Here is a 25917-nt window from a genome sequence, read left to right on the forward strand (position 1 = left end):
TACATTTTTATTCAAAAGAAATGGAAATGGCATGCACTATTGAAAGCGAAAGACGAGTGAGCAATGGAGTGATTCATCACGCACCCATATTTGCGAGCAGATGCGTTGGCAGAGCAGGCTGGGGAAGGCAATCCATTGAGCGTAGTGAAGATAGTCAAGGCACAGCTCTCGCTCTGTTAACAAACACAGCAATAATAAAACAGAAACTTAACTCAACATTTTCCTAAGCTCTGCTCTTTGTGGTGCTGGGAGAAAAGCTACATTCAGCTTGCACCTTCAGTTCTCTCCCCTGTCCCTCCACCTGGTAGCATTTTTTCCCCCTCTGCTGTCTTCCTATTGGAATATCTCCATCCCCAAGTCAGCAAAACCCATTGAACTCTTTCCCAGCATGACCAGCAGCTGCTCATCGGTTGGGCAGTCGCTGCCAGCCTGTTTTGTGCCCCATCCGAAAGCATCTGCGCCTGGTTTTGCTGGTGCGGTTTCTCTTTTATAAGCGTGCGCTTTGGTATTCATCCGGTGATGCGTTGAATTCGAATTGCGTGAATATTGGCAGGATTTGCGCACTCTGTGTGTGTGTGAGTACGCGTCTGGGCCTGCACACACGCTTTTTCTGACGTGGGTGTTGAATGTACCTGACCGGGTTATCCTTCTAGAGCTTATTTTAAGCCAGTGTCTGTATTTCTTGCAGAATTTCTTATCTCCTCCAGCTGGCAGTGAAGTCTTGAAGCTGAAAGGAGTGATTGGCTACAACGGGAACGGCAGAGGGAATATGGTGTGGAACCCGGACACAGGTACCACCGGGAAGGCTCTGGAGGGGCGGGAGGTGTGTGTACCGAGCCAAGGTTATGATCTTGTAGCTGTTGGGTTGGGATCTTCACTTTAACACAGGGGTTCTTTGTGTTGGTGAAGTCCAATTCTTTGCTATTGGTAACTATTAGTTGATACAGGCAGACTCAAGCTTCAGTTTTTGAGTGGACAGAGCAGAAGGGAAAGCTCTCCCAAAGGCCATCTTACCTCCTTTCTCCAGGCCGGAGTGATGCCCAACAGCTTTGCTTTGCCCAGGTTAGGGGACGTGAGATTTGTCCTTACTCCACTCTCGGCCTGATGGGGAGGATGCTGACAAGCTGTGTAGAAATGTCAGCTTTTATGTATTACTGCAAAAAAAAAAAAAAAAAAGAAAAAAATAAAGAATTTTCCTGAATTGCACTGTAGGTTGTAGTGGGTGCTGCATGTGAAGCCTTTCCATGAAAACATCCCGTCTCCTCCTCCTCCTCTGCTAGGCTTCTTCGCCTACACCTGTGGCTGCGTCATCGTGGTTGAAGACCTGCACTCAGGATCACAGAATCACTGGCTTGGCCACACAGAGGAGATCTCTACGCTCGCCCTCAGCCACGATGCCCAGGTAGGAGAGGCTGCTGCCGCCCCGGGATGGATTTTCTCTGTGTCGCTTTGGGCTAAAGGAATGTCACAGACTAAAATCCCATTTGTCCGTTGCTTCTGCCTGCTGCATGGAGACCTGGGGTTATGGAAATACAATAAGTGTTTTTGGAGCCTAGCTCTCCGTTGTGGTGGCGCAGTGTGACAGTGAAGGCTGCTCCCTTCCTGTGGGAGATGCCACAACTCCCTCCTGCCGTCAGCTTGAAGGCTGTTCTCGCAGAATTTTCCCAACCGCATCACTTTAATTTGAGACTAATAGTTGCTAAGACTAACTGATGAAGTGTTCTCTTAATTATTTACCAAGGTCTCAGTGACATCGTATTGTTCTGTTAGGTTCTTGCCTCTGCCTCGGGAAAGAGGAGTGGAGACTCCCATTGTCAGATCCGCATCTGGAACGTCCAGGACGGGGTTTGCACAGCAAGCCTCTTCCATCACGAGACGCAAGTACAAGCCATGGCCTTCTCTCGGGATGACAGGTTCCTCGTCACCCTAGGTGAGGATACCCGAACGCTGGGTGTGGGTGCAGGAGTGCACCCTAGAGTAGCTCATGGGAGGAAGATGTGTAATACCTGCGAGACGGGTACCAGGCTCGTGGGTATGAAGCTGTTGCTCGGTAGCCTCGGGACAATGGATAACGCAGCATGTAAAACTGCAAGAGATCTCGGGTCCTCCTGGGAGTAATGACCACACGCAGAGCCACTCCTTGCAGCTAAACGCGCTTCCAGGGCGCTGTCAGCAGCGTTTCGAGGGGAAGCACGCACCCTCTGCGTCTCAGCCACAGGCTCCCTCCAGCTCCCCTTCAGTTCTTTCTCATTGCCCCAGCTAGCTCGTTTTTCTCGAAGTTACATCTTTCTCCTGCCTCATTATTGCTTGTCAAACCTGGGTAAATAGTTTGCAGTTACTATATGTAGTATCCAAAGGGAAAAGCCTTCTTCTGGACTTCTTATTGCTGCTGAGGTGGAGTCGCATAGAAGTAGCCAGGCTTCAAACTGTGAGCCTCCTGCCAGGCGGCGATGCCAGCACAAGCCGGACGCTCAAGCTGTCTGTTTTGTTTAGGCAGGGGACATTTAAAGGACAAATATGCAATTAGTAAGTTCTTGTTTTGCATGAGAGAGGACCTGCGGAGCAGGCAATTCGCTCTCTCTGGGCTGGTGAGTCTGCCCTTGGAAAAAAGCAAGCTGTGCTGGAGAGAAAGAGCTGTGTGCTCTCCATGGAGCAGCGTTGGGAGAGGAGCCCTCCTCCTCCTCCAGCATCAGTCTGGGCTGCGGAGAAAAGCCAAAAGGCTCCGCTGTGGTTGTGGAGCCTGGGAAAGGCAGCAGGAGAGCACTGTCCTCCGGAGCTGTCTGGGAGCCGGGGATGTCTTGCCATCACTGAGGCCAGTGCCTTCTGCTGCCACCCAAATATGGTGGCTTCCATCCACAGTCAGCTCCCATCTCAGCTTTGACCTCAGCAAAGGTGACATCCCTTTCTTACATCAAGACTGTTGTTAGCCCGGACGGCAGAGTATCGCTGGAGGGCTTGTGTGGGGCATACGTTGAGGTGTGCAGTAGCTCCTAAGGATGTAGAAACAGCAGAGGACCTGCTCTGCCTGCTGCAATCCCTACCACGCCAGCCATCGGCCGGTTCAAATGCTGGCTGCAGACCCTGCTGCGGGGCCAGATTTGTTACAACCTCCAGCACAAAGCGTCCTCTGTCCTCAGCTTGGATGAGGACCCATCACATCGTGCAGCTTTTGCTGAGCACGCAAGGAGCCGTGTCCATGCCTGGGACAGTGTTCGTGGCACTTGTCTCCAACCAACTGGACAAGGGGGCAACACAGTTGATGGGTGCGTGCAGGGTGTCTGCTTGCGAGTATCCTCAGGCTGCAGGGTTTCCTCCTACCCTCTTTCATGTTCTACCTAGGGGACTACAGCGACCAAACCATTGCTCTGTGGAATACCTACACTTACAAACTCATCTCATCGACTTGTATCTCGGAGCCAGTCCATGACGTGGCTTTTAGTCCTTTTTCTCACAGAGACCTGGCCTGTGTGGGGAAGGGAGCCATGATGTTTTGGCTGTTGGAGCAGCAGGGAGCTGATGTCAACCTCAAGGTAAACTTCAGTTTTACCTTCTTCTAAAATTTCTGGTCAGCATCTCTGACTTCTAAGCTTCTGGTGAGTGCGATGGAGGCTCTGCCTTCACAAGTCTGTGAGAGCTGATAATTTTTCTTCATTGAGATCACATTGGCTGTCCATGAGTGGCTTTCAGTTGTATTTGAGGTGTTAACTGGATAAACTGAGGGTAGGAGGTTGGTTTTTTTTTTTCTGATGTAGGTAAGCACCATATTCTCTTTGATGTCTCTGTTTTATGTGCTCCGACAGGTTCATCGGGTCCCTGCCCCGGACGTGCTAGGGCCGGTGGAGCTGACCTCTCTCTGTTATGGTGATGATGGTCTTCTTTATAGTGGGACGAACTCAGGCCAGATCTGCGTGTGGGACACTGAAACTAATTGCTGCTTTATGACATGGGAGGCCGACGAGGGCGAGATCGGTGGGTGCCAATGCCCCGGGCGTCTGTCAGGGCTGTAACAAATTCTGTGGGAACTTGTTAGGAGAGAATAGCGGTGAGCTTGCAGGGCTTCCAATTTCAGCTGTGCTCAGAAAACCAGTTTGCTGTGTCGGATACAAGATGCATGGGGTGGCAATGGATCTGTGTTTCCCTGGATTTCCCTGAGTTTCTTTGTCAGAGCTGGGGGAGTCCACTTACACTCTGTAAAAACGCTGGGTATTGGGCTGTAAAAGACCCCAGCTGCCCTGCCCGGATCAATCAGTGGCCTGGCTGTCAGGAGCACGCCTTGGGTGATGGCTGAGAGCGGCGGATATTCATGGCTGCCCTTTATTCCCCTGTGGCATCCCAGGCGTGCTGGTGTGTGGGCGCGACAGGCTGGTGAGCGGCAGCAACACGAAACGCATCCGCCTGTGGGCAGTGGCCGCCGTGCAGGAGCTGAGGCTGAAAGGTGCCGATGCCAGGTAGGAGATCGTGGCCCCGGCGTCCCCACCGTGCTCGCCCCCATCTCCAGAACGCTCTGTGCTCTTGAGATGCTCTTCCCCTCGTCTGGCAGCTCCCAGGACCTGTCTGAGAGGTGGCTTTTCAGGCACAGACAGCGGCTCTGCCTGCAACCGTGCTGCTCCTTGTTGCTCTTCATCCTTAGCTTTTCCTCTCCATCCCGTGACTGCTGATTCTTTCTGTCTGGATCTTTTTACTGAACTTTTGCCACCGGTAGCTGAACCCTCTTAATACTGGAAATGAGGGGAGTTTATCACGCCTGAAGTTTGTGTCGGTGATTTGTAGGAGCTTTTTTTAAGAGAATTTGTGAAAACATATTGCCTTTGTTTCTTCTGTCATGCTATTGCATCCCCTGTTTTCTTTCTTTCCTATAAAAGATGGTTGCAGCACAAATGTAATGGTAGTCACTGTTGAAGGTACAGGAGCACCTCATCGAGCCATTTAGCTGCAAATACACGACTGGGCTTATTAGAAAATTGCATTTAAAGGAGGCAGAGTGGCTGTTCCAACAGTCGAGCCAGTCCCTCTCGCATCCTCCTTTCCCCCAGGTCTAGCTCAGTCCTGCTAGAACACGAGATTACCCTCGACGGGACAATAGTCAGTGCAGCCTTTGATGACTCTTTAGAAATGGGAATTGTGGGCACCACGGCCGGAACGCTGTGGTACATCAACTGGACGGAGAGCACAAGCATCCGACTAATCAGCGGCCACAAGAACAAGGTTAGAGGGGCTGGGCCGGGGTGGTTCGTCCCACGGAGCAGGGAGTGCCGTGTGCGTTCTCCGTGCTCTGGGAAGCGTGCTGGGGCTGCAGAAGCATTCCTTGGTCTGGCCGTGGGAGAGGTCAGGCAGCTGCAGGGCTCGCTAGTGCCGACGGGACACACGGAGGAGTCTAGAGAGAACTCTGCACCCTGAGGAGTCTAATTTCAAGAAGTCTGAGCTTATCTGCTCTAGCCTCAGGTGTTTAACAGCCTCCGCCTGGGAGCAGCGCTGGGCCTTTCTGCTGGAGGGGGAGAATGTTTTTTGCAGTCACTAAGGCTTCATTCCCGAGTGCTGCCACTGCTGCCTGCTTTCCGTGCGCTAGCTGGGCATTCATACTGGATAATGTTTTCTTTGCCTAAAATGTTTAAAAAAACAAACAAACAAAAAAAAAAACAAACAAAAAAACCCCACCAACAGGTGAAGAATGACTGGTTTGAATCTTGCTGTTGCTCTGGGGTACCTTTATGCTACAGAAAAAAGATTTCAAATGGTAGAGGAGAAGGTATTTTACTTACGCCTGTGTTGCGTAGCACCTGGTTCTAGCTTTGGGGTTAGGTTTACTGGTTTCCGTTACAAGTCTAGTTGTCAGCCCAAGATTTAAGCACAAAACCAAAGCACCCCACCTTCCTTTAGGTCTGGGGCTTCTTGTTTGGTGTGTCCCATGAGAGGGGTCCTGGGGGATGAGAGGGCAGAGGAGCTGATGTCCTCCCGGCTGCAGCATTTGTAGGGCCCCAGTTCCCCATCTCCATTCCCACTGCAGGTGACCGAAGTGTGCTTCAGCCCCGACGAGACTCACTGCGCAACGTGCGGGGAAGACGGCAGCGTGAGGATTTGGTCTCTGGGCAGCATGGAGCTGGTGGTACAGTTCCAGGTGCTCAACCAGGTAATTGTTTGGGGTACGTCAAGCTTTTCGTCTTGGCAGAGGGCACAGTCCACTACTTGGGATTGCAAGGACTGCTGTGCCTTAGTGGAGAACACTAAAGTTAGAGAAATGCTTGCAGGTGGAGCTTGTAGTGTGCTTGCTTATCTTCGCTGTGTCATTGGATCTCTGCCCTGGTTGCTTTGCAGAGCTGCCAGTGCCTGGCCTGGAAGCCCCATCCCGTCGTTGCATGGGGAGCTGAGAGCCAGCACGTAGTGGCAGGCTACAGCGATGGCACCATCCGCGTCTTCAGCATTTCCAGGACAGAGATGGAGCTGAAAATGCACCCCCATGCCGTTGCACTGACGGCAATTGCCTACTCCACAGACGGTGAGGCTGCCCGTTGTACCAGTGGGGAGATGTTGCCTTGGGGAGTGCGGCTTGGTTACCCTGACCTCCAGCTGCTCTCTGTGCTGCTGACCTGCCCAAAAACCTGCGGCCAGGGAGAACCAGAGAACTTGTGTCAGAGCTCTGGTAGCTGCCAGCTGCGCGCATGGTAAATGGGACACAGGAGGTGTACTGGCAATGGTATAGCAAAGGGGTTCGGGTACAACAAACATGCCTTTGTGTCCTCCTGCTTATAATCTGCAGCAGCTCTTCTTCAGTGCAGTGTTTTAGTGGGTGTCTCCGAGACATCTCACCTTACCCAGCCCTTGACTCAGATGTTCCCAGCTTCTCACAGTGTTTGGGGATGCTGGTATCCCGCAATCTTGGGCTTTTCTGCTATGGGCTTTTTCTTCTACAAGAAGCGTCCCATTCTTTTCTCTCCTCTGCCCGCAGGAGAGATGATCCTATCAGGGGGCAAGGACGGGCTCGTGGTTGTCAGCAGCCCTCGCACCGGAATGACCATCCACATCCTCGCTGAGCACAAAGGCTCCCCCATCACTGTCCTCCAGTGCACCAGGAAGCAGGTGAGACCTCCCCCTCTGCCCCAGCGCTGCGCGGGAGCAAGTTCTCTGTGTGTCACTGCAGCAGTGTGGCTGGCTTGGTCAACAAGTTTGCTTCGCTGTCTCTCGCCTTTCCTCTTCAGGCCCCCATCCCTCCCAGTAACTTCTCTTCAGTTTTTCCAGGGATATCTTCAATGGGGTAAAGCCGCGGGCGTTGCAGGTGCGATCCCGAGTGACGCTGTGCCTGCAGGCGGGGGGACCTTTGGTGGCTGTTGTAGACACACCTGCATGCAGGTGTGATGTGTGCCTGCACCACGGGCTCTCGGAGAGCAATACCCCTTGAAAGCAGCCGGGCTGTGAGCTTTCAGCCGCTGTGCCCCCGGAAAAGGGCTCAGCGTGCTTGCCCCGCATCGCTCCTTGGCAGCCTGGCCTCCCGTGTGTAGCTGGCTCCTCTGTGGAGCTAGGAAGACTTGGTTGTGCAACAGCGTGATGGTTTTAGCATCTCCTTTGTCCTTCTCTTCACGGAGAGTCTTTTTCCTTCATGCAGCAGAAATGGGAATAATTTAGCCTAAATTCTCAGGCTTTAAAATCATCCATGCTGCAAGGCTGTGTTCCCTGGTAATCCTAGACTTAGGAGATCCTCCTCGGTTTTAGGTTGAAGGACTTTGTTAGGGGACACGCGATATCTGCCAGCACTCCCCTGGGAGATGTGCAGATCTGGAGGGCGTTCAGGGGAAGGGATCTGTGTTGTTCCAGCCAGGTGCTCACCCCTCTTTCAGCAGCCTCTTCTGCTGGCACTTTCAGCCCAGAGCGTACCACCGGTTCCGATACCACGTCCTATTTTATTCTAAGGGACTGTAATGGAGGTTAATCCTGGCGGTGATCCCCTACCGCATAAGGCCTGTGTTCCCACCAGCTCTAGCAGCAGTTTTATCCGAAGCTTCTGTACTGCCAGAGTTAACAGCGTTGTTTTTATCTTCTGTAGTACCGGGACTTTGGGGTGGAAGGAGGCGAGCTCTGGCTGGCCACCAGCTCGGACCGGCGGGTCAGCGTCTGGGCCTCCGACTGGCTGAAGGATAAGTGTGAGCTCCTCGACTGGCTCAGTTTCCCGGCTCCTGCTGGCCCTGAGGTGAGCGTGGCACCTGCCAGCCCCTGCCCGCTCGTGGCATGGGTCTCAGCACCAGCTGAGCTGGAGGAGGGATGCTTCAAGGCTCTGAGCGGGATGGGGCCAAAGAGAGTGTGTGCTTAGGAAAGTCATCTTCGTAGTACCTTGTCAGTGCACATTCTTGCGTGTCGAAAGGCAGCGGGAATTGCAGCAGTGCCTAACCCCCGGGAAGCACTGACTTTGTAAGCGCGAGGAATCAAAAACTGCATCTGCAAAGAGCTGACACCCCCCTGCCACGCAAAACAGAGCACAGGCAGCAGCGAGCGCAGAGCGCAGAAGAGAGATCTAATTATGAGCGTGCTGCTAACTTTGACACTCCCAAAGAGCATGAATATTCAGAGCCAGGAGCCCGGTCCGGGGTTCACAGAGCCACATGCTTGAGCCCTGCGTGTTTGTGATGCTTTGCAGAACGCTTGGGCTCCCACCCAGGTGTGGGATTTGGGCAGCGGGGACACCTGCTAGAACAGGAGGAGGGTCTGTATCGGAGAGGATGTGGAGATGGTCCCCAATACAGGTGACATTGGCATGCAGAAGGGAGCTGGGTCTTTTTTGGGGAGCAAGCAGAGGTGCCTCAGCCTGCCACCCTCAGGGCCAAGCACCGTCCAGCTCCGTACAGCAGTTGGGTTCTGTCAATGTTTCTCCTGTTTGTTTCCAAAACGATGGGTTTCCTCTCCATGAAGGAAACTCACTACAGGTCTCCCCACAGTGAACACGGGAAGGATTCATCTTGCATCCGCCACTAAAGGTCTATCTTCTGGGCCCTATTTTCTTGTGTTAAACTGATCCGTAACCCAATCCCGCTTTCGAGCCCATATAGCAATAATGCCTCAGTGGAAATTCAACCTGTTGGAAGCTCACGTGTCCCGCTCCTATGACAGTAAACAATTTGCTTCAGGTTTCCATGGATGCTCCCTGCTTCTTTGCCGTGAGAGTGTCTGAGATGGCAATGCAAGAGGGAGGAAACAGCCTCCATCATACCAATTTCCCACTGCTTGGACACCCACAGCCCAAGGGCTGGTGTCCCTCCATGCTCTCCTTTTGTCCCCACTGTGTCGGGCTGGAGAAGCTAACCTCAGTTTTGTTCCCTTTGGTTTCCCCCCACCAGGGCCTCGGCAGCCTCCCGCCCAGCCTGGCCGCCTTCTGCCCTTGGGAACCCGGTACCCTGGTCTACGTCGGCTTTGGGATGCAGAAGGAAGCCCTGTTTTACAGTCTGCGCAAGAAACAGGTACTCGTGCCCCTGCAGCTGCTCAGGGCAACAGATTTTCTTCTCAAAAAGTCCTAGTCTGGCCCAGGTAACTGGTGAGCGGCAGGGCCCTGCCCCTGCCTCGGGCTGCGTCTGGGCAGGCTGCCAGTCCCTGCTGCTGCCCTGCCGCCTCTCCATCCCACTGGAGGGGAAGGTGTTCGCTGTCAGGAGCGCTAACGATCTCTAAATCTTTGAGTTGAGTCTCTGCAAAGTCAATGCCTCTGGCAGGTTTCCGAGCTCGGGGAAGTGCTGTGCATCTGTCAGCCTCCCCTTTGAGAGGAGCCCTTTACCCTCCTAATGACTCTCCCTGCAGCAGCTCTGGTCTCCTGCCTGCTCGTTTCTGAGGTGCTGGTGTGTTTCTCTTGCTGGAGCGCAGGTAGTTGAGAAGATCTCCTTGCCGTACTTTGCCACATCGCTGAGCCTGTCTCCTGCCGCACGCTTCATGGCAGTCGGCTTCAGCGGTGAGTACCAAAGGCCCTGCTGCCCAGGCTGCCTTGTCCCCAGGTTGCCTTTGGTGGCGAGGGATCTCCCCTTCTTCCTGCAAGTGGCGGGGAGAACCAAGTGCCTTTTTTCCTTTAAACGAGAGAGACATGAACCCTGGGAGCTACGGGAGCAGCAGGCTGGGAGTAGCCGCCTTGCTCCGGGGCAGGGTATGTGTTGGGCAAGGAGAAAGCTGTGGAAGACTCATAGGTCAGGAACAAGATGCATCAGCTCAGTCCTGTTTGTCAACGAGCAAGACTTGTCACTGGAATGACTCCTTGGGGTCTGTAGGGCTGTCTTCATCTCCGTTTACGAGTGAACAGCTCTGTGGCTGTGTGAGCTACAGCCCGGGAGGCACAAGGGACCTTCCCCCAGCACTGGGATGGTCAGCACCCTTCCCCTGTCAGGGCTGCTTTGCTCCTGTAGCTGTTTGTATCTGTTTGCACTTCTGTCCATCCTGCTCTGACAGCGACTCCTGAGAGCAGGTGAGCTCCGTGCCTGGCCCAGAGCTGCAGGAGCCCAGGGCTGGGCACTGCAGGGGGGTGCGCGACAGCAGAGCTGCATCTGCTGCTGCAGTGAGTCTGACACACAGTGTGGAGCTGCCCTGTCCCGCTCCCTCCCCGTTATCAGCTGTTAATTGCCTGCTTGCTTTGCCAAGAAGCCCTCTCCTGTCGCTCAGCATATTGACTCAGCAGGGGCGAGAGGGCCCAGGGGGTGACTGCGGATGGTGCTGATGGCAGGGACAACCCCCAGGGCGCTGGAGCCCCCTTTCCCCGGCACTGAGCCCCCTCCTTTCCCCACAGAACAGCTCCTGCGGCTGCTGCGCTGCCCCTCCAGTGAGGCGCAGGACTACGCCGGGCACGATGACACTGTCCACCTCTGCCGCTTCGCCCCCTCCGGACGCCGCCTCCTCACGGCCTCCCACAGCGCCGTCCTCCTCTGGGAGCTCACGGCCAGTTGAGCCGGCAGGCCCCTGGACCGGCAGTGCTTCTCCAGTGGGGCAACCGGCCCCCGGCTCCCCTGGGCCGGCCCCGCCTCCTAGGCGAGGCCCCAGCTTAGGCCCCAACCAGGCCCCAGCCTCACCCTGCGCTCCCCGCCTGGGCTGCGGGGAGCCGGCTGCGGCGGCGGGCCCGCCGGCCAGGCCCGGCCGGTTGCGCGATGTGTTTTACAGACTCCATTTGCCGTTTTGTTTTGTTTTGTTTTTTATTAATAAAACAACGAAAGCTGAAGCCGGCAGGTGCGTGTGTGTCTGGGGAGGGGGTGGGTGCTGTGCGCCGCCCCCGCCCGCCAGGGGGCGCCGTTCTGCCCGCGCCGCTCTGCGCCGCCGCTCGCTGGTGTGGCCGGAAGGGGCGGGGGGGACGCGGCTGCGGCGGCGCCGGGAGCGGCGGCGGCGGCGCCGCCATGAAGCGGGACGTCCGCATCCTCCTGCTCGGGGAGGGTAAGGCGGATGGCGGGGGGGACGGGGTGTGGGCCCCCGGGGCGGCCTGGGACCCGCCGGGTGCCGCCCGCCGCCGGGAGGGCCTCACCTGCGGGGGAGGCCGGAGGGGAGCGGCCTGGCCCGCCCGTGACAGGGAGACCTGACCCCCGCCGTGAAGGCGCCGGTAGCGGTGCCGTCCAGCCGCCGTTTCTGGCGGTTCCTGCGGGCGGGGCCCTTCCCGTGGGTTCCCTTCAGCAGCCCCCGGGCTGAAATGCCGAGCCGCTTTACCGGGCTCCCCGCAGGGCACGGACACGGCCGGCCCCGTCGCCGGCCGGCTGCCCCGCCGCGTTGCCCCGTGGCTGTGATTCACGCTGGCTGCTGGCTCCTATCGCCGGGCCGGTGCCAACTTCTTCCCTTTCTTTCCTAGCCCAGGTGGGGAAGACATCTCTGATCATGGCTCTGGTGGGCGAGGAGTTCCCCGAAGAGGTGAGTGTGCTGGGGGAGCCCTGGCCTGCTGGGTGCGCTGCCAGGCAGCGGTGGGCTGGCTCTGTCCCCAGAGGCACTGGCCCGAGGTGGGGCTGTCCAAAGCACACAGCTCCTTGGAGACTGGTGACAGCCACGGGGATGGTTTTAGTGAGCTTAAGCCTGCGAGGACCACACAGAGCTCCATCTGAAATGGCGTTGGCTCCAGTTTGTGCTCTGATCCCTGACTTGGGGTGCCATCTGCCCCGGGGAGGGGTGTAGGTACCTCCCAGAGCCCTGCTCCCCGCTGCTGCGGCCAGCACACTGGGGCTGGGGGTCTCTGCGTCCACCAGCGCAGCAGCCTGTGGGGCCCAGCCTTGCCCTGCATGGCAGAGCTGTTTGCTCCCCAGCTCCGGCCTTGCTCTGGTGGCAGCAGCACAGAGCCCTTGGAAGGGGCTGAGCCACTCTCCCTGCCCTTCTGCTTGTGTCTGGGGACGCGCCTGATGCTTTGAGCTGGGCCATCTGCGAGGAGCAACGTCCAGCCTGCCTGCATGTGATCCTTGGGGCCTCTGGCTTGGCAGGTCACTGTTCCGTTGCGGTTCGGATGGGGAGTCAGCATTGGTATGGCCGGGCATGTTTGCCCTGTGCTGTCAGCTGGCTTCTCCTACTGCCCACGAGCAGATGGTGCCCTCTGTGATGTTTGCGCCGGGGAAGCATCAGCTCCGGGAGCTTGGGGGAGGACCGGCTCCATGCAACTTGCCATGCTCTCGCAGCAAAGCCCGCACAATCAGCTTAGTGCTTCTCCCAGCTGCCAAGAGGTCAGGCCGGAGAGCTGGGGGAGTGCTGAGGGCTTATCTCCGGAGCTGTAGCGGAGGCGTCAGCGCTGACTTGTCTGAAAGCTGGCTTCCCTGGCAGGACTCTGCGCTATCAGGAGCTGTGTCTTGAGGGAGGGCTCAAGGCTGGGAGGCAGGCGGAGGTTTCACCGCAAGGACACTGTGTGTGAAGACTGAACTGTAGTAAACTGAGCCGTAGCTGCAGCCTGGTGGGCCCAGAGTGATCTGTGATCTTGGACCTCATCCCACCTGGCAGGGAGGGCGCTGGGCAGCGGTTGCTTGGGGATCTGAAGTCTGTTGTCACCCGTCCTCTCAGTTGCGTTTGGTATGGCTGGCTGGAACAGAGTCTGCTGGCTTTGCAGGTGCCCCCTCGTGCGGAGGAGATCACGATCCCGGCTGATGTCACCCCCGAGAAGGTCCCCACGCACATAGTGGACTACTCAGGTAGGGCCTTGTCCCTCTTCGCGCCCTGCCAGCCTCACTTCTCTCCTTCTCTGCCTGGCTGAGGGGAGTGGGAAGGAGTCCCTGCTTGCCGGGGGTGGTTGGTGATGGCTCTCTTCCCTGTCCAGAGTCGGAGCAGACGGAGGATGAGCTGCAGGAGGAGATTGCTAAGGTGAGCAGGGCTGGACGAGAGTGTTGCAGGACAGGAGCTTGCGGTGCCCATAGGCCTGCAGCTGGCAGGTGACACGTGGCTGCTCACTCTCCCCATTAGCCACCCAGAGCTGCGCAGGCAGTTGGTTATCTGTGGATTAATGCTATCGGTTTGTTTAGAGGTTTGTTTAATCCTCCTCTGTCTTGTAAGCTGTCGTATGTGGCTTGTCCTAGCCCTCCGGGGAGCCTCCAGAAGGAGAGCGGTGGGGGGCAGCTCGCTGCCCACCAGGAGGTGGATGAGGCTGCTGAGCAGCTGATGTGCTCTTAGCCCCGGGATGTTCCCGACGGACTCAGAAGAGGGGAAAAACAGTTGCTGATCTCAGGCGAGACCCCCCTGCTCCCTACCTTAGGCTCCTGTGGCTGCCTGATGAAGCAGTGGCACAGAGGAGCCATTTTGGGAGCTGGAGCCCCAGAGAGCACTGGGAGGGGAGGGACAAGGGCTCCCACATTCCTCAGAGCAGCCGTGGAGGAATAATCCAGCCGGCTGGCTGCGGGGGGGCAGCTGCTCTTCTCTGCCCTGGGATTAACCTCAGCTCTGCACAGAGGACCTCTTGATTACAGATATTAAAACTCTCTCTCTCCTGTGTGTCTCATGTGAGCAAAGCTATTTAATCCCTCCACCTCAGTGGCTAATGGCCAAGGAGGTGGGCCGGCAGGCACGGGGGTCCTGCTCCCTCTGCCCAGACAGCAAGAGTATACAGAGGCTTAAAATGGCTCTGGGAAATCCTGCCTAAACCCTTGTGTGTCCTCGGGATTAGCACTAAACTCTCTCCTGAAAGGGCCAGTGATCCCTCCTGTCTGCTTCAAATAAAGCGTTGGTGTCAGTGCTGTCTGCACGGGGTTGGGGAGGGGAGGAGGGCAGTGGCCACTGGCCTGGCACAGGGTATGGGCAGAGCCATCATGGGGGGACAGTGAGGTGTGGGAACTGGAGCCGGGTGTCAGGCGTGGAAGCAGAAGCGCTCAGAGCAGCTCCCTGGACAGGGACTGAAGCAGAGGAGCGAGGCTTCTCTCCGAGCAGCCCCTTGTAGAGCTTGTGTTGACAGCGGGCAAGTCGTTGCTGTCGGAGGGCGTGTGTACGTGGCCACGCTCACGTGTGCTCGGCCACTGCTGCTGGGTTTCAGTGCAAGGGCCAGGGCTGCCTGGCCGTGGGGCTGGCATGTGGCTATGGCAGGGCTGTGCCTCGGGCTCGGGCTGCCTCCCCGCTGCGGTGGGTGCGCCACAGGGACCCTCGCTCACCACCCTCTGCCGCTTCTCTCTTGCAGGCCAACGTGGTCTGCGTGGTGTACGATGTCACCAAAGAGGCCACGATCGAGAAGGTAATGGGAACCCTGCGGAGCCCCAAGTGGCCCTGCTCCGGCAGCAGACCCAGAGGGTCCTATTCTGCTGCCACGGCTGTTTGGTGTGGGTGGGTACTGGTGGCCCCCAGCCCTGCGGGGATTTGGGGATTGAGACCCCTGGAAGCAGAGACAGGCTGAGCACAGTCCAAGCTTGCTGCCACGCTGGCTGTTGTCCTCACTTGCAATGGGGCAACAGGCTTGTCACATCCTTCTGCTGGCATCCAGCATTCCTTGGTCTGCTCTCCCTGCTGGTGCGGGGGAATGCCGGGGAGCAGATGGCTGCCGGGCCCTGCTGGCTGCTGCGGCGCCTGTGCTGGGAGCTGTGCTGGGAGCTGCCTCTCCCTCCCCAGGCAGCCCTGACGGGCCTTTCCCTGTGCTCACCTTTCAGATTCGCACAAAGTGGATCCCCATGGTGAACGGGGGAGTCGAAAAGGGCTCCAGGTACCGTGTGTGGTGTGGTCCGTGGGTGCGGAATTGGGGGATTCTGGAGGCTGCAGGGTGCCCACCACCCTCTCGTCCTCCTGGGGTTACTGAGTTCAAACCAGCTTTGCGGTGGGTGGCCAGACCACTTGCAGGAGAAGAATGTGGGGGCTTTTCTCCCTCGCAGATCTAGTTGAGGCAGAGGGCTACAGGAGAGGGTTCCTTCTTCCCTTGATCTCTTCTCAGCCAGGCAGGGAGAGGAGGCTGCCAAGGGAGTATGGGAGCACAGAAGCCGCAATCTGTGTGTGGATTTCTTAGGCAGAAGGCTGCTGTGCTGGATTAAAGGCTCCTGAACATATTGTTGCTGGGTGAAAGCGTAAGCGGGATCAGGCAGTCTGTTTCTCCAGATGGATGCTCCCAGCCGTGGGAGGCAGGAAAGCTGCTGTGGACCTTGCAGAGGAGGGTGGGGAGGCTCCCCAGCCTGCTGCCCGGGAGCACGAGAGGGGTGGCCTCGTTCATCCTCTCTGATACTCTGTCTTTCTTCCCTAGGATCCCCATTATTTTAGTGGGAAACAAGTCGGACCTGCAGATGGGGAGCTCCATGGATGTCATCTTGCCCATCATGAACCAGTTCTCAGAGATTGAGACCTGTGTGGAGGTGAGGGAACCGGGGGGTTTCTGCAAAGCCTCCCTGAGGGCTAGGAGCACTTGTCTGGCATGAGCCAGGGAGCCTTCGTGCTTGTGGAGATCTGCCCTGCTAACGTTGCTCTGCAGAGGTGCCCCTGTCTGGGTCTTGGGGGCCTGTGCTTTAGGCTTTCTGTCCTTTGTCTTCCTTGCGGGGAGTGGGTTTCAGTGTCTGCCCACTCTGGCTCTCTAGCTGTAACTGGTGTTGGCTCCGGGGCTCTGGAATGGGCACAGCAAAGCCAGAGCATGAGCAGGAGGTTTCCTTTTTGTTTTTTTCCCAGTGTCAGACAGACACTGCTCTGTGCTTTGATGCTCAACTTGTCTGGCCTGGGGAGCCTATATCATCCTCCTCCTGCTCCTTGTCACCGGCCCATCGCCTGTCCCCGCTCACAGGGTTTTCTCTTCCTTTGAATCCCCAGTGCTCTGCCAAGAACCTCAAGAACATCTCTGAGCTCTTCTACTATGCCCAGAAAGCTGTGCTGCACCCCACCGCCCCCCTCTACGACCCAGAGGAGAAACAGGTGGGAAGCACCTCTCGCGGCCCCTGGAGCAGTCTCCTTCCCGTCACAGCGCTCTGGCCTGGTGCAGTGCTTTTGCCTCTGCGTAGGAGGGTGGAAAGTTTGGGCCAAGGCAGCCAGAACAAGGGGAAAACGGTACCCCTGGGGGGAGCCGATGGAGGGGAAAATACCCATCTCCCATGCTTAGTGCAGCCAGCTGAGAACATCCAGGCCAGAGAGATATGAAAAGACCAGGGGTGTGTTGGGGTGGAAGTTCTCGTGCTCCAGACCATGTGTTAGCCATGGTGGGAAGGGTCTAGGAGAAACCTTCCTTGTGGCTTGTCCTGCTTCTGACTCCCAGCTCCAAGGTGGCTGTGATGCTGGACCAACGCAGGAAGGGAGTCCCTCTGCACTTGGGGTTTCAGGAGGCAGGAGGAAGGGCCGGGCTGAAGGTGCTGCCCTGTTTTTGTCACCGTGGATGTTCCCTTGCAGCTGAAACCTGCGTGTGCAAGAGCACTGACCCGGATTTTCAGCCTCTCAGACCAGGATAACAACCAGATCCTTAGTGATGATGAACTCAACTACTTCCAGGTAGGGCCAGCTGCGGAGCTGAGATATTCCCCAGTCCCTTGTGGAAAGCCCCTGGAGTCCCTTTTCCTTCCAATACCAGGCAGAAAGGCTGCCCCTCTCCTGACACAGCCGTCGTCTTTGCATTCAGTGCTTCTGAAGTAGTATGGCGAAAGCACCGTAGGGTGCATCTCCAAGCACATGAGGATCCACGGGTCTTCTGTCTTCACTAAGCTTGGGCTGAGTTTGCCCTACAGTGGGAAGAGCAGGAGACTGGAGATATTGAGAGTCATATGTTATTGGGATGCTGAGGAGTAGGGTCTAAACCCGTAATCCCTGAGCTGGGTGGATTTTCTCTCCTAGAAACACCATCTTCGTGCCAGGGGAGAGAGATGCTAGCGAGACAGAGGGTTGGGCCGTCTGTGTGCTTTGCTGATGATGACCTTCTTTCTCTTGGGAGGTAGAAGTCCTGCTTTGGAAACCCACTGGCTCCTCAGGCTCTGGAGGACGTAAAGATGGTTGTGTGGAAGAACACCACGGACGGGGTGCAGGACAACGGCCTGACATTGAACGGTAACAGCACAAGGGCTCTGTGCCCCTTCCAAGCAAGGGATGGAGGGACCCATCTCCTTTAGCACATTGTGAGGGGCCCTGTCCTCAGGCTGAGCCTCCTGGCTCTCATTCCAAGCCTAATTAGTCCCTCTTGTCAAAGCAAGCCTGAGCCTGCTGTGGCTACTAGAGCTCTCTGTCCAAGCAGCTTGTTTTCCCAGGGAAAGCGTGGTCCCAAGGAGTGGATCCCTGAGGCTGAGTGCTTGGTTGGCCCCACTGTGTCCCTGATCTCTCGCGCAGGCTTCCTCTTCCTCAACACGCTCTTCATCCAGAGGGGCCGGCACGAGACCACCTGGACCATCCTTCGCCGTTTTGGGTACGACGACGAGCTGGAGCTGACGGATGACTATCTCCACCCACAGTGCGTATCCTGCCATGGAGTGGGGTGGGCAGGGCGTGACATCCCCGTGGTGCGCAACTGGGGCACCCCAGCACCTCTGCTGGCTCCTTTCTACACCCTGAGATCTACTGCATTCCTCAGCTGAGGCTGAATCCACACCCTTAGCTCATGGTCAGGTTCATACTCCTTATCTTCCCCTCTGGGCAAGAGCTGACACCCAGGGTTGGCGACAAATACAATGGGCCTTGGAGCTGCTGACTGTGCTGCTGGCTCTGACGTAGGCAGGCAAGGAGGTGGGGAATGCAGGCCTGTCCCTGACTTCCCTTGACATCAGCAAGGGGTTTTTGAAGGCTGTTCTGTCTGTGCCTGAGCTGAGGCAGGACGGTTCTGTCAGAAGCAGCGAGCTGTCAGCATAACCCTCCCGGCTGATTCTGCAGCTGCTGTCTCTTCTCTGCTCTCTGCCACCCCGGAGGTGGTGATCTGGCAGTAATGAAAGGGTTTGGCTTGTGAGCTGCCTCGTCCTCTCCCCAGGCAGCAGGCTGCGAGGGGAGGCGACTGGGCCCGTGCTGGTGGAATGCACCCCGGGGGTAGTGCTGTGCCCTACTGAAGCCCCGGGCACGAGGCAGAGCGAGGGCTACACCGTGTCCCCGGCTGCTTGGGCAGCGTGGATGTGCTGAGGAGAGGTCACTGTCACCCTCGAGGCGTCCCCAAGGCAAGGGGCTGTGTTGGGGAATAGCCAGGCCTGGAGACAACCGCTGGCCTTGAGCAGGGAGGGAGTGGGGAGCTACGTGCTCTGGGGTGAGATCTGGCTTGGCCAAAGACCCGCTCACATGCTGCCCTTCATTCGGGGCTTGAGGAGGCTCACTTGGCTCTCTTCCGACAGGTTCCGCGTTCCTCCCGGCTGCTCCACGGAGCTCAACCACTTGGGCTACCAGTTCCTGCAGCGGCTGTTTGAGAAGCACGACAAGGTGGGCGGCGCGCGGTGGAGCTGCCTGGGGAGGGGATGCTCTCAGCCAGTTCTGCACGTTTGGGTGCTCTCCTGTCCACCCCTCTGTTCCAGGGAGCAGACGTAGTGGTAGTGAAGGGCTTTCCTCTGCCATGGCGCTCCCTTTGTGACTTCTTGCCGAGGCTTTGGGAGCGGGAGGTGGCCACAGCGAGCTGTAGGTGGTCTGATGGCACCGGCGTGTCTAGGCCATGGGGTTGTGGTCGCCACCCTTGACCAAAGGGCAGCCGGTAAGGTTTGGGCCTTCAGGGAATGGGTCTGAGTTAACATCTAACTGGTGTAGCCCCTCATAGTGCCTGGCTGCGGCACGCGGGGTGGCAGGGAAGGCCAGACACAGCTGCCAGCCTGCAGCCACAGACCATGCATAAGCATCCGTACGGCTGCCAGCCCTGTGGAGGGTGTGCCAGGCTGGAGGGAGGGAGAAAAAGCAACCGATTTGTGCCATACTCTGGCTTTTTGGAGAGTGGGAGAGAAGGGGATGTATTGGCTCCTCAAGCACCTGCTTGGACTAGTCCTTCAGATGCTGGTGTGCACCTGGGATACAGCAGCTCTGTAGCCACAGGGAATTGCAGCACGGAGTCGATGCGCGTCCCTGTGTGCCCAGATGCAGGCAAGTCCTCTGTGGCCTGGCCCCGTGGCACACCAGCCCAAAGGTGCTGCCTTGGCACGTGGTTAGCTGGTGGCCAGTGGCCCAGTGGCTGCATACAGACCTTGCCCTGCAGCGTGGAAGGCCGGGCTGGACCAACGCAGGCTGCTGTGGGGTGGCTGGCCCCAGGCAAGCTCAGGGGTGAGTGTGGACGGATCCTGCCCAGTAGCAGGGCTGGCACTGGTTCCAGCTGCCATTGCAGAGCAGGATCAGCCTGTCTCTTGTGCAGTGACAGGAATCCCTGGGGCACAGGCTCTTTGCACGCTCACGCAGCTCTGGCCTTGCTTGCAATTCATTTCTGCCGTGGAAAGCATCCCTGTGTCATCCTGCAGCAACAAGTAGGGTGGCTCATTGTGCTGGGGACCCTCTCTGGAGCCCGAAAATGCTTGCTGTGGCTGCAGAGAGCTGCCGGTGCATGCGTGGGCTGTGCCCCACCTCAGTTGCTGACTCCGGTCTGTTTTGGCAGGACCAGGATGGAGCCCTCTCCCCCACAGAGCTGCAGAACTTCTTCAGCGTCTTCCCCTGCGTGCCCTGGGGCGCCAAGCTCTACAACACGGTATGCACCACTGATAAAGGCCTGCTTTCCCTGCATGGATTCCTCTGCCAGTGGACGTAAGCTCAGTCCCTCTCCCCTGACTTTAGTCACATCGTTTAGCCCTTGCTGACCTTGTCGGCTTCTCGGTGCGCTCTGTCTCTCCAGGCTTGTGGCTTACCTGGATGTGCGGCACTGCCTGGAGTGCCTGGGCTACTTGGGCTACCCTATCCTCTCGGAGCAGGACTCCCAGACACAAGCCCTCACGGGTACGGCCATGCCCTCCCCTCCTGTCGTGGCTCGGCTCCGTCCTCTCGCTCACCCAGCCTCTCTCCTGCCAGTGACCCGGGAGAAGAGGATCGACTTGGAGAAAGGCCAGACCCAGAGAAACGTCTTCCTCTGCAAGGTGCTGGGAGCCAGGGGCGCAGGCAAGTCCGCCTTCCTGCAGGCCTTCCTCGGCAGGAGCCTGGCGGTGAGTGGCTGCTCCCCTCTCCGGCCGCGCTGCAGCAGGGGGTCCTGGTGGAGCAGGAGGCAGAGCTGGGAGGCTCTTGAGCGATCTGCTGCGTGACCGCACCTCCCTGCCCACGGCGAGGCCCCGGCGTCCCAGCAAAGGGCTTCACACCCTGCTTCATGCTGTTGGTGCCGGTTGCTGTGGCTCTTATGTCCTTAATTTTGCTTAAGGGCGTGGGCTCGTTCCCTCTGCTTGTCCCCAGGATCTGGAGGGGCTTTGCCTTTCCCGGGTGATGCTGGCTTTCCCTGCTGGTGACAAACAGCCCCACATCTGGTGGCTGGCCTTCAAGTGGCTGTTACGCCCCAGGGGCTTGGGGCAGTGTGAAACGCTCTCCCTCCTCCAAGCACTGCTGTCTGAGATGGGTGTTTTATTGGTGGTAGGCCCAGAGGGAGAACCCAGGAGAGCCATCCCTCTACGTGATCAACACGGTGCAGGTCAACGGCCAGGAAAAATACCTTATAGTAAGTCAGGGAGAGGAGGGAATCGCTGCTGCGTCTGGCTCGTGGCAGGGCTGGGCTGTGTCCCCCCGTATTGCTGCAGCGCCATCCTGGCACCCCTGGCTGTGGCTGTGGTTGTGCTGGCACAGTTGGTGCTCTGGTGTAAGAAAATCTCCTTGAGACGGTGCTGTGCCACGTATCCTTTCCCTTCCTGCCCCAGCTGTATGAGGTCAGCGCCGACTTGAAGTTCATGAAGCCGTCGGATGCAGCCTGCGACGTCGCCTGCTTCATCTATGACCTGAGCGACCCCAAATCCTTCAGCTACTGTGCCAGTATTTATAAGGTACCTGGCAGGGGCCCTGTGGGATGTCAGCCTTTGCGTGGCAGCCCCACATCTCCCAGGGGCCGGTCGCGTACCCCTCACTGGCTCTTCTCCCTCCTGCAGCAACACTACATGGACAGCCAGATCCCCTGCGTCTTCGTGGCCTCCAAGACAGACCTGCCAGAAGCGAGTCAGCAGCCTGGGCTCTCCCCGGCCGAGTTCTGCTACAAGCACTGCCTCCCGCCGCCCTTCCTCTTCTCCTGCCACGGCCAGGGGCCACCTGGCACCACCGTCTACACCAAGCTGGCCACCGCCGCCACCTTCCCGTTAGTATCTTTCTCGTGGAGGGGACTCTCGGCTGGGAGCAGAGCTTGCGGGGGGTCAGGGGGGAGCTGTGTCCGAACCCTGCCTCCGCTGCTGTGCTTTTGGTTTGGTTTCTCTCAAGCTCTCGGTGTCGTCTGCTCATCCGAGTCATTGAAGAAAAAGGGCCGCTTCTTGCCCTGCTCGGAGACAGCGGAGCAGACTCGGCTCGCATCTGCCTTGTTTGTGTCTCTGGCGGATTTATTACATAGATCCTGCCACGGGAGTTTTGATTTTTGAAGCTTAAGATGACAAATGCTGAAGGGGAGTAGCCAGCCTTGTTTGCCGAGGCCCGCAGAGGGGGGTGGCAGCTATTTTCTCCTGATGAGGTGAATCACGGTGAAAAAGGGGTCAGTGAAGCAAGACCTCCGTTCACACGGGTTCCCTTTGGGGAGGAACCGCACCTGAAAGGGGCTGGCTAATGGTGTAGGGCGACAGCCAGGCCGGTCCCGAGCAGGGGATGGGGGATTTGGGAAGGAGAACGCGTCTGCCTGTGGCATCGAGGGCCGGAGGGGGCTGAAAGCTGTGGGTTGGCGCAACGCCGGGGGCAGAGCCCTCCTGGGGAGAACGCGTGGGTGCATTGGAAGGCAGGATGGGATTACTAGTGAGTGGTTTTCCCTCTAGCTTCTTTTTCAATAAACAACTTTATTTTTAGAGCTGACACTTTTCCCCCCCCCCACCCCCCTCTGCGGTATTAAAATTTAAATATTCTTAATATATCTTAGGGTATGTGGTATAAATAAATAACGGCGTAATGGAGGGCTAGGGATTGGCTGTTTTCCCCCGATTTAGTGGAGAATGAATAATGGATACGTCCTTCCTCCTCGGAGAGGAGCACATTGATGCAGGCCAGCACGTGTTTAGGAAGGGAATGTGTACGCGCGGGCAGGACTGGGCCCCTTGCCTTCCCTCGCTGCCCTGAGGTCGGTGTCTCCGCCTGCACCCGCTTCTGGGTCTCCTTGCACTTGGAGTTGTAAAAGCAGCTTGACCTAGAAAGGAAGATACGTACCTCCTTGCTCCTACTAATTATTTAGGTGTTGGTGTGCTATTTCCAGACCGTGGGAGGGTAAAGCCACACATCTGTCCCGCCAGTGGGGCGGGAAGCCATCGTTTGGCTTGACGATGATGATGATGAGCCGCGGGTGCTGTGGCTCGCGGGGTGGGGAGCCTCTTGGTGCTCTCTGCCTTCAGCTGGGCTGTGTTCCCCCAGCCTGGAGCTGCGCCGTGGTCACTGTCCGCCCCCCCAGGGACACCCCAACCTCCTTCTTGGCCGGGGTGGGGGGAGGGAGGGGGAGCACTGTGGGCTGTCGGGGAGCCTGGCGTTGGGACAGCCCTCTCTGTGCCCTTCCCTCACTGCCCTCTTCTCTCTTGCCTTGCAGCCACTTGAACGCCGTGGAGCTGGGAGCCGCGTCCTTCTGGCTGCGGGTGGCTCTGGGGACGGCGGTGACTGCTCTGGTAGGGTTCACGCTGTACCGCGTGCTAGCCAAGAACAAATGAGAGTCGCCCTCCCCCCCGTCCTCCCCGTGACACCAGCCTCCCTGTCCCCGACGACGCCCCGGTGAAGGGGCCCTGCCTCAAGCTGGTCCCTGGTGGGAAATCCTCCCTCTCCCCCCAGCCTGGATTGCAGGACCAGTGAAACCGGACTTCCCAGCACCAGCAGGATAGATCCCCCGGCACCTGCCGCTCTCTGCCACGTCCTGCCCAGCCGTGGCCGGGGGCGGGCCATGCAGCTCTACCTGGGGGCTCCACCTCACCAGCAGCTGGAGGATCATCCCCGTCTTTTATTCTGTTAATTATTTTTTTTTTTTGGTAACGTTTGTTTTTAAGCTCAAACGTGAGTGTTTCAGTATCTCTTGGGCCGGGTACATCCCTTCTCCAGAGAGCTGTGCTGGTACCCTCAATTCGGGGGTGAGGGGGGGGCAAGACTGCCGGAGCCCCTGGGGCCTCCAGCAGCAGCAGAGCTGTGGAACGGGCTCACGGCTTCAGTCCCCGGGGACACACGTCCATCTCCTGTCCCTGGTGCCCTCAGCCAGCACTGGGGAAGGCAGCTGTGGGGGGCCAGGCGCTTACACCCCGCTGTGTTTTGGGGTCCCTCCTGCTGGGATGCTGTGGCTGCAGCCCCCAGCCCCGTCTGCGAGGTGGCGGGGGGAGCGATACCCGGCACCTCTGGCAGGCCCCTTCTCTCGCTTGTTTCTGCGCAAAAATACTTGGAGCCCTGCAGCGTGCCAGGCTCTCGGCCCGGCTGCCCTCCTCCCCTGCCCGGTTGTGTGGCCTGTCCCCTCCCCACCCCCTCCCTGGCCACCAGTATTCATGGCCACCAGTATTCTCAGCCCCCCAGTAGCCCTGGTGAGCTGGGGAGGGCTGCGAGGACGTAGGGTGGCCGCTGCGCTCCCGAGGGCAGGCTGATGGCCTTTCCTGGCAGTGCCATCATTGAGCTGGTGCCACGCCATGCCATACGGCCTGTCCTTGTCCTGCTGTCCCCTCGGCGGGGCGCTGGCCACGCCGAGGCGGTCCCAGAGCCCTGGGCTCTGGGCGTTGCATCTCCTGGTACCACTGGAAGCTTTTTCCTCGCCGGCCTTAGCTGCCGGGCAGCTGCCGTGACTTCAGTGCAGTGCAAATCCGGGGCTGGAGTCCGGCAGCGTCCCTGTCTCCAAGTTCCAAAGAGCGAGGACAACCTGTGCCGCTCCCCCCCCACCCCTGGGGCTCCCATCCTGCCTGGGGGGGAGCCCAGCCCCGCTCCTGGCTCAGTGACACTCGCTCTTAGGCTTTTGGAGCACACTCAGGGTAGGTTTATTTGCAGGCAGCTGGTGGGGCAGTGCCGAGGCGAAAAGCGGGAGCTGCTTTTCTGTGTGTTTTGTCTATTTTAAACTTTTTATTGTGGCCTGGAGCCGGTGAGGGGGGTGAGAAGCCGCCAGGGAGCAGCCAGCATCTCTTTACGGGGCAGTCCCAGGGTGGTGTCCCTATCCCGCTGGTGCCTGGTCCCCAATGCTGAGCGGGCAGGGCCAGTCGGGCACCTGCTGCCATCGCCCTCGCTGCTGGCCCCTGCCAGGGCCATGTCCCTGGTGTTTCCCTGTCCCCACCCGTGTCTGGTGCTCTGACCCTGCTCCTGGCACCGCTCCACGTCTGGCAAAGCCATACCCTTTTAGGGGGTCTGTTCTCTACATGAAAATAAATTTTTACACACTTTCCTCTCGCCCGCCGTTGTCCTGCGTCTCCTGGCTCCTGCAAAGCCCGGGGCCTCCCTTGGCTGCGGTGTGAACAAGGTGACCCCCAAGGGCCTGGGCTGCCCACCCAGTTTTGGGGACGCTTACAGGGATTTAGGGCAGGACCTGAAGCCCAGCCCTGGGGGATGAGGCCCAGGGCTCCATGGTGCTCGGGGACACCCAAGCGACAAGTGCCATCCAGTGGGGAGAGATGGGGAAGGAGGTGGTGAGTCCCCGTGTCGCTCTGGTGGGATCTTGTGGGCAGAGGTGGCTGTCCCTGGGAGCTGTGGCTCTGTGTCCCTGTCCCCACGCGGGGTTGGGGGCTCCCCCGCTTCCCTGCAGCCGCCTTCCCCCCGCATGCCCGCAGCTCCGGGGGCTGTGCCACCTCCCCTCCCTGCTCCCGTTTCCCCCTGGCAGCTTCTCCCTCCGCTATTCCAGGCTCAGCCGTGGGTGCTGGGCACCGGGAATGCGGGCACAACTGGGGAAAAGCCTTTTCCCAGCACCTCTCTGGGAGTGGAGACCCTTCCCACCATGGCAAACCAGGGCATCCAGAGGTGCCGGGGCAGGGAGGGAGTGTGGCCGGTACCTCTGTGCCTGTGGAGGAGGCCATGCCAAGGTGGACGGGACACGCGGCGCTCCCTGGTGAGTCCAAACCAGGCTGGGCCCCATGGGAGCAGCACATCCACATGCCGCCATGTGTATTAATAGTGCTGGAGCCGCACGCACTGTGCTGGCGTGTCCCCGAAGAAGGAGCCTGGGCGTTGTCCCCACTGCCTGGCATTGCCGCAGCCTGCTGCCACCCAGGCGTGGGGACAGCCCTGTGCCACGGCCGGGCTGTGAAGTCCAGAGCCCCCCTGGCACTCGCAGTGGGGCTGAGGCCAGGGGAGTGGGGACGGTGCCAGGGCTGGGCCCTGGGGACATGCCACCCCGCATGGGGACCCGGGGGCAGCAGGTCTGGCCTGGTGCCGCTGTGTGCGTCATGTAAAGGGTGCCAACTCACGGTGCCCGGTGCCAGGCTGCCCCGTGTGCTCCGTGCTGGGGCAGGTGCCAGCGCTGGAGGCACCACGTGTCCCATGCCAGCCGGAGCACCCATGGGGGACGCGCCGGGACCTCTGCCAGCCTGTGGGTGACAGGGTCAGGGTGCAGGA

At 58.5% G+C, this 25917-nt stretch overlaps 2 protein-coding genes across 6 annotated transcripts in view; both read left to right on the top strand.

The window, feature by feature from the left end:
• WDR90 (WD repeat domain 90) overlaps window positions 1-11165 on the top strand; it is a 33825-nt gene extending 22660 nt beyond the window's left edge. For both annotated transcript variants that reach the window (XM_074598029.1, XM_074598028.1), the window contains 14 exons: window positions 689-791; window positions 1281-1402; window positions 1771-1930; window positions 3340-3530; window positions 3801-3969; window positions 4337-4448; window positions 5034-5205; window positions 6005-6127; window positions 6313-6493; window positions 6944-7074; window positions 8036-8179; window positions 9321-9440; window positions 9835-9919; window positions 10742-11165. In XM_074598029.1, coding sequence (XP_074454130.1) covers window positions 689-791; window positions 1281-1402; window positions 1771-1930; window positions 3340-3530; window positions 3801-3969; window positions 4337-4448; window positions 5034-5205; window positions 6005-6127; window positions 6313-6493; window positions 6944-7074; window positions 8036-8179; window positions 9321-9440; window positions 9835-9919; window positions 10742-10899 — 1971 coding nt within the window. In that variant the 3' untranslated portion in view covers window positions 10900-11165. The remainder of the gene's footprint in view (window positions 1-688; window positions 792-1280; window positions 1403-1770; window positions 1931-3339; window positions 3531-3800; window positions 3970-4336; window positions 4449-5033; window positions 5206-6004; window positions 6128-6312; window positions 6494-6943; window positions 7075-8035; window positions 8180-9320; window positions 9441-9834; window positions 9920-10741) is intronic.
• A 106-nt stretch (window positions 11166-11271) lies between these two features.
• Window positions 11272-24754, top strand: RHOT2 (ras homolog family member T2). 4 transcript variants are annotated; one of them, XM_074597582.1, is made up of 20 exons: window positions 11272-11376; window positions 11783-11841; window positions 13013-13094; window positions 13220-13263; window positions 14564-14617; window positions 15027-15079; window positions 15608-15716; window positions 16162-16263; window positions 16732-16830; window positions 17271-17379; window positions 17656-17776; window positions 18639-18723; window positions 19871-20016; window positions 20105-20205; window positions 20278-20408; window positions 20828-20908; window positions 21105-21227; window positions 21330-21532; window positions 22946-23021; window positions 23182-24754. In XM_074597582.1, exons 1-20 carry the CDS (start codon window positions 11340-11342, stop codon window positions 23200-23202), a joined length of 1836 nt encoding a protein of 611 aa, XP_074453683.1. In that variant the 5' UTR covers window positions 11272-11339; the 3' UTR covers window positions 23203-24754. The 4 variants fall into 4 exon arrangements, with proteins under 4 accessions (XP_074453683.1, XP_074453681.1, XP_074453682.1 ...); XM_074597581.1 differs by having other exon boundaries at window positions 11274-11376; window positions 22946-23213; XM_074597584.1 differs by having other exon boundaries at window positions 11298-11376; window positions 11788-11841; window positions 22946-23213.
• The last annotated feature ends 1163 nt before the right edge of the window (window positions 24755-25917 follow it).

The sequence above is a fragment of the Larus michahellis genome, chromosome 8 (assembly GCF_964199755.1).
Source record: "Larus michahellis chromosome 8, bLarMic1.1, whole genome shotgun sequence".
In the NCBI taxonomy this organism is placed as follows: domain Eukaryota; kingdom Metazoa; phylum Chordata; class Aves; order Charadriiformes; family Laridae; genus Larus; species Larus michahellis.